A 5647-nucleotide genomic window follows, 5' to 3' on the forward strand; every position below is an offset into this window, starting at 1 on the left:
CTATATCCAATGACCCATGTTGCTCTAAGAGCATCTCTAACAGTTGTAAGATAGGTGTTGGTAAATTCACCACCTAGGACATCATGATTATGACATACAATAAATGAGGATAGAGAGAGAGCGAGCAAAGTTGTACGTAAATTAACCAACAACACTTGCACAAGCTTGAAGATAAAATAGAGAGCAATCACAATTTTTTTTCACCTTCTATTGGAAGACTTAGATATAACTCATTTGAATAGTGTATGTTAGTTGTTGGTCGATAACATAATCATTTTACGAATAAGACTTACACACAACCTGTTGGAGATGCCCAAACAGTGACGGAGACGGGGAGACCAGCAGGGGCCCTGGACCCCCTCCCCCTAACATCCCTGATTTAGTCCTAATTTGAAGATGAACAATGTATAATTTAGGAAAATACATGTATATTACTGTAATTTGGCCCCTGTTATCAAAATTTCGACTCATTTGCCCCTCTGATCTTTAATTCCTGGCTCCGCCACTGTGCCCAAATGATGTGTGCAACACATAACCGTCGATCTAAGGCTGCTTGTAATGGGTAGTATCATAAGTTAGCATCATGCATACGATATTAGTGTATGATGCTACCTTCCTAATATGTAGTGTCGTATATAGACATATTTTAGAGCGTAGATTCACTCATTTTGCTTTGTATGTAGTCCATAATGAAGTATCTAATAACTGCAATTATCTGAAACCAATATTAATTGCATTAACTGTAGATAATCTTGGAAATGGCATTAGTTACAGAATCAATCGCAACTACTTTGGGGACAACATTAATTTCATGAATGACAACCAATATTGAAAGGGGGACGCTAGGCGTCGGCCCGGCAGATTTTTTTAAAAATATCCACCGGCTCGGCAGCCGTTAGATCTAGTGTCAACCTATGATCCAGACGCGTTCTTACAATTGCAACAATGACGGTGTTGTGAAAACTTTCGCAACAGATGTCATGTTACGGAAACTTTTGCAGCAAAGCTCATGTTGCAGAAAGTTTTGCAACAGAGTTCCTATTACATAATGTTTTTGCAATCGAGGTCCTGTTACAGAAAAAAAATTGGAACTTTTTTTGCACCATTTTTTGCAACATAGATCCTGTTGCAGCATCTCATTGTAACACAACATGTGTTGCAAAAAAGCACCTTGAGTGATAATTCACTACAGCGAACACACAACGCTTCTAAGCCAAGGAGATAAGACTAACTGTGACCTGAAGAAAGACGCATGGTGATTGAAGCAGGCGATGGATGCAGCCGAGTGATCCGCCGGTTGATTATTAGCATTTCCCATATTGAAAACAACATTAGCTGCTGCGCAAAGAAGCTAAGACCAAAAGACGCAACACATCTTCGAGCGGTGTCTCTTCCGTCAATTGAAAATGGCCACGACAATACCGACACACTTCATACCTTGTATTCATATATCTAAACGCTCTTATATTTTTTTATGGAGGGGGTACAAAATGTGTTGCCGGGTCCATCACATGACATGACACGGATCCGAGAGGAGAGGCGACGGCTTCTTCCGAGGATGTTTCCTCGGCAGCGGCGGCGGAGAACCGGCGCCCATCACCAACGTAAAACGCCATCCACACCACACGAGCCGGTCAAAAACGGCTCACTGACGTCCCGGACCCACCCGCCGGCGCCGGGTCGACGCATCCGCCTCGCCTCGCCTCACCAACTCGGCACGCCCTATCACCAACCCACACTGACAACTTATTAATACGGCCACATCGCCGCCTGTCCCAGCCAGCCAGTCCAACCCGCCCGCCGTCCAACACCCCGCGCGCACACCACCGCCGCCGCCGTCGACCCCTTCCTCCCTCGCACCCATGGCGTTCGCACTCAAGGCCTCCGCCTCCCCCGCCCTCGCCGCTGCCTCCTCGGCGGCGTCGTCCCCCTCCTCGGCCGCCTCCGCGGCGCCGAGGGGCCGCGCCGCCGCGGCGAGGAGGGTCTCGCTCCGCGGGGCCGCGCACCCCGTTGCCGCCATCAGGGCGTCCGCCACCGCCGCCGCCCCCGCCGTGGCCGGGGACAAGCGCACCATCTCCGGCACGTTCACCAACCTCAAGGAGCAGGGCAAGGTAAAGATAATTCTTACCGCCCCGACGACTGCGCGTGTTTTGATTCCGTCGATTAGGCCGCAGACGGCCATCCTCATGGTGACAGTAAAAAGATAATTCTATTTTACTACTGTATTAGTATTGTCTTACTAGTGGCCATGTTTACTTTACTCTGCAACTTGTAACTTGTAGTTATCTATCCATGTGTTCGTCTGTGCTAAAAGATTAATATATACACTAGTACTAAATAAATCCCTCAGATGTGATATTTATATGTTACCTGCTCTGCGATTCCATCTGTTTCCACCATAACTAGGTACAGTTGCCATCATTTTTGTGTTCTGATGGTGTTTGCAACTTTCAGATCGCGTTCATCCCGTTCATCGTCGCCGGCGACCCCGACTTGGCGACCACGGCGAAGGCGCTAAAGGTTCTCGATGCGTGTGGTTCTGATGTGATCGAATTGGGCGTGCCGTACTCTGATCCGTTGGCTGATGGCCCTGTTATTCAGGTACTCTACAATGTTAAATATACACGTCCTGTAGGATTGTGCTATTGTATTCTGTATGTAGTGTTCATGTTCTTCAGCTTATGTGTTTTAACATTAATTTTTGATCACATCATTTCAGGCTTCTGCTACACGCGCGCTGACAAAGGGCACCACATTTGAGGATGTTATCTCCATGGTGAAAGAGGTGGTGCCTGAGCTGTCCTGCCCTCTCGCACTTTTCACATATTACAACCCGATTCTGAAGCGCGGTGTCGCCAACTTCATGTCTGTTGTAAAAGAAGCCGGTGTACATGGTAATGCCCTTATAGTTTTCCATAGGTTCAGTGATGTTCTTCTACATTGAAATGCCATTTCTACTCATATGGTCACCTTGTTAATTATCTGAATTCTGAAACATGGCATTGTTTCTCCTGCATATCTTAGTTTCACTAGTGCATAAGGTTTCAGGTAGGCGATTGAGGATTAAAAAGTTGCATAACAGCATACACAGATACACACAACTATATTTTACACGACGTACAATGATATTAGCAATGTGGCACTTTCTTGCTGTTGTAAAGTTATGTTCTCATTGTAACAACCAAGTTACATATTTATTACCATGCTGCAGGTCTTGTGGTACCTGATGTTCCTCTGGAAGAGACAGATATTTTGAGAAGCGAGGCTGCCAAGAACAACCTAGAGCTGGTAGGCTCCCTTTGGCATTATCATCTATCGTGTATCCTACCTTTATAACTGTTTCCTTTTTCCATTTTTTGTGTCCAAGCCAATTAGGGTTGAATATTCTCATTAAATCTCTATCTTTGAAGAAAGACCCCGTTTAAAATTTCTTATTTAAGCTCTGATGCAAAATGATGAGTTATGCTTATTAGCTCATTGCTTTGCTGTAATTTTAAACTAAATAATACCCAGCATCAGGTGCTGATTAGTCTGGAATACTGAAGATGCCTCTTTTGTTTGTGCAGCTGTTTACATCAGTTTTGTTATGTCTTATAAGTTATTTCATCTGAATGAATGCCTGCAGGTGTTACTAACAACACCAACTACACCAACAGAAAGAATGGAGAGAATTACAAAGGCTTCAGAAGGATTTGTTTATCTTGTAAGTGTCCAGAGCTCCAAATTATTTTTGCTCCCTTAAACTCTGCTTCTCATATAGCACATTGTCCTTATCGCTCATCAGAAAGTTCTCATAATGGCCAACGTAGTGTATTTCAGAACTTAACAAGAGTACAGTACAGTAGTTTGTCATTTTAAATTTTGTTGAGGGAATTTATCACCTGAAGTTGACTTCATAAACTTAAGAAAGGCACATGTCTCTGCCCTGTCATGCTTTTTCTCTTCAACAGAGGCTGGGTTGACATGCTTTTGTGCTGACATGTATCCTGGTGCTAGCTGTGCTAATTGCTCAACTGAAAAATATAATGAAATGTACACCACTGTTTACAAAGACTGAGACGCCTTGGTTATGCTCTGTAATTTCTCCAATTGGCTTTGTGAATCATAGACAAATGGAATTCAGTTGACATGTTGAGGTTGAGCATTTGTGGTTCTACCGAACCTGTTTGAGCATAACCAGTTACATGATACACTACTCGCTAAGTTGCAGTAATATTTGCTATTCAGGTAAGCACTACTGGAGTTACTGGCACACGTGCAAACGTAAGTTTCAAGGTGGAAGCTCTTCTTAAGGAAATCAAGCAGGTTTGCTAAGTCTTTTCTTTATTGTTACTCAGTGAACTAGTTTTGGTCTCCTACCTTATTGTGCAATGCACATCTTGTTCAACGTTGCTTATAGAACATGGTCTGCTTATTTATTATAGGTCACAGATAAAGCTGTTGCTGTCGGTTTTGGAGTGTCAACTCCAGAGCAGGTGAAGCAGGTAAATCATATATATCCAGCAACTCTCATGCTCGATAAAATATCTTGTTTTATCCTCCTTCCTTCGTTTGCGCAATCTTTGACAAGTTTGTTACTTCACTATTGTCTACAAAAATTGCAGATCGCGGGCTGGGGTGCAGATGGTGTGATCGTTGGTAGCGCAATGGTGAGACAGTTGGGTGAATCTGGTTCTCCTGAAGAAGGATTGAAGAAGCTAGAAGAATTAGCCAAGAGCCTAAAGGCCGCATTTCCATGAAACATGCATTTTTTTATCTTTGTGGGGGAAATCGCATGAATACCATATATTTTTTTTTAGTTCTGTTTTACAGTGTAGCATTACATTCCTGGCTTTAGATTTCGAAGGATCCTGTTGTGTGATAGAATAATTGTACCCATGTGTTGAATGCTCGGGTGAATAAATTAATTGAGGCTAGTGTTACAAATGATACAAAAGAAAGCATCTTTCTGTCCCAGTGCCATTGCCATTTCAATGATTTCCTGGGTTCTTATTTCTCTAAACAGCATTCCTCACTGTTTATCATTTTACAAGTGGCTTCAATATGACAGTGCTAAAATGTACTACAAGTATAGCGTGAATAAATGGAGGAATGACTAGGCACGCCATGCTTGCATCATACTATTACATTCCGGTTTAATATTCCTGCCATTTCTTTGTTTTGCTATAAAAGCCCAAACACTAAATTTCGTTGAAGTATAAACACTTACTAGGTCAAGCAAGAACTGTCATGTTCAAGTCACTTCCTGGATGATAGATCTTTCTGGTTTGATATACCTATCCCTTTTCTTTTTTACTATAAAATACAATTGGATGCCAATTTACTTCTTTGGTTAAATAGCCAGGAAGATTCGTCATCAAGTTAGTAAAATCACTTGGGCTTTTTTTTGTGAGGAAATCACTTGGGCTTACACTCCTGTAAAAATCAAACAACCAATGAAAATCAATTTACTGGGAAATGCCAGACTGTTATTTTCTTGGGTTCGCATCAAACGACTCAGATGAAGACCACATAGCTTTGTAGATACTACATGAGCATGTTACCTAATGTTTTGCTGTGGTACATGGATAATTAATACTACGATGTCGTGTCCCCAAAATTGAGATGAATCTGAAGAAGCTCTAGATTATGAAACAGGGTGAAGGTC

The 5647-nt window shown here is 42.6% G+C and overlaps 1 protein-coding gene across 1 annotated transcript; it reads left to right on the forward strand.

The window, feature by feature from the left end:
- Positions 1 to 1753: 1753 nt before the first annotated feature.
- Positions 1754 to 4931, forward strand: LOC125531679 (tryptophan synthase alpha chain-like). Its single transcript, XM_048695998.1, has 8 exons — positions 1754 to 2111; positions 2455 to 2601; positions 2720 to 2894; positions 3212 to 3288; positions 3626 to 3703; positions 4228 to 4305; positions 4425 to 4484; positions 4605 to 4931. The coding sequence occupies exons 1-8, from the start codon at positions 1863 to 1865 to the stop codon at positions 4737 to 4739; spliced, it is 999 nt and encodes a 332-aa protein (XP_048551955.1). The 5' UTR covers positions 1754 to 1862; the 3' UTR covers positions 4740 to 4931.
- The last annotated feature ends 716 nt before the right edge of the window (positions 4932 to 5647 follow it).

Source organism: Triticum urartu, chromosome 1, assembly GCF_003073215.2.
Source record: "Triticum urartu cultivar G1812 chromosome 1, Tu2.1, whole genome shotgun sequence".
In the NCBI taxonomy this organism is placed as follows: Eukaryota; Viridiplantae; Streptophyta; class Magnoliopsida; order Poales; family Poaceae; genus Triticum; species Triticum urartu.

Coding starts and splice junctions, on each gene's coding strand:
- LOC125531679 (XM_048695998.1), top strand. CDS start 1,863: ATGGCGTTCGCACTCAAGGCCTCCGCCTCCCCCGCCCTCGCCGCTGCC. Junction 3,289..3,625: donor CCAAGAACAACCTAGAGCTG/GTAGGCTCCCTT, acceptor GAATGCCTGCAG/GTGTTACTAACAACACCAAC. Junction 3,704..4,227: donor CAGAAGGATTTGTTTATCTT/GTAAGTGTCCAG, acceptor TTTGCTATTCAG/GTAAGCACTACTGGAGTTAC.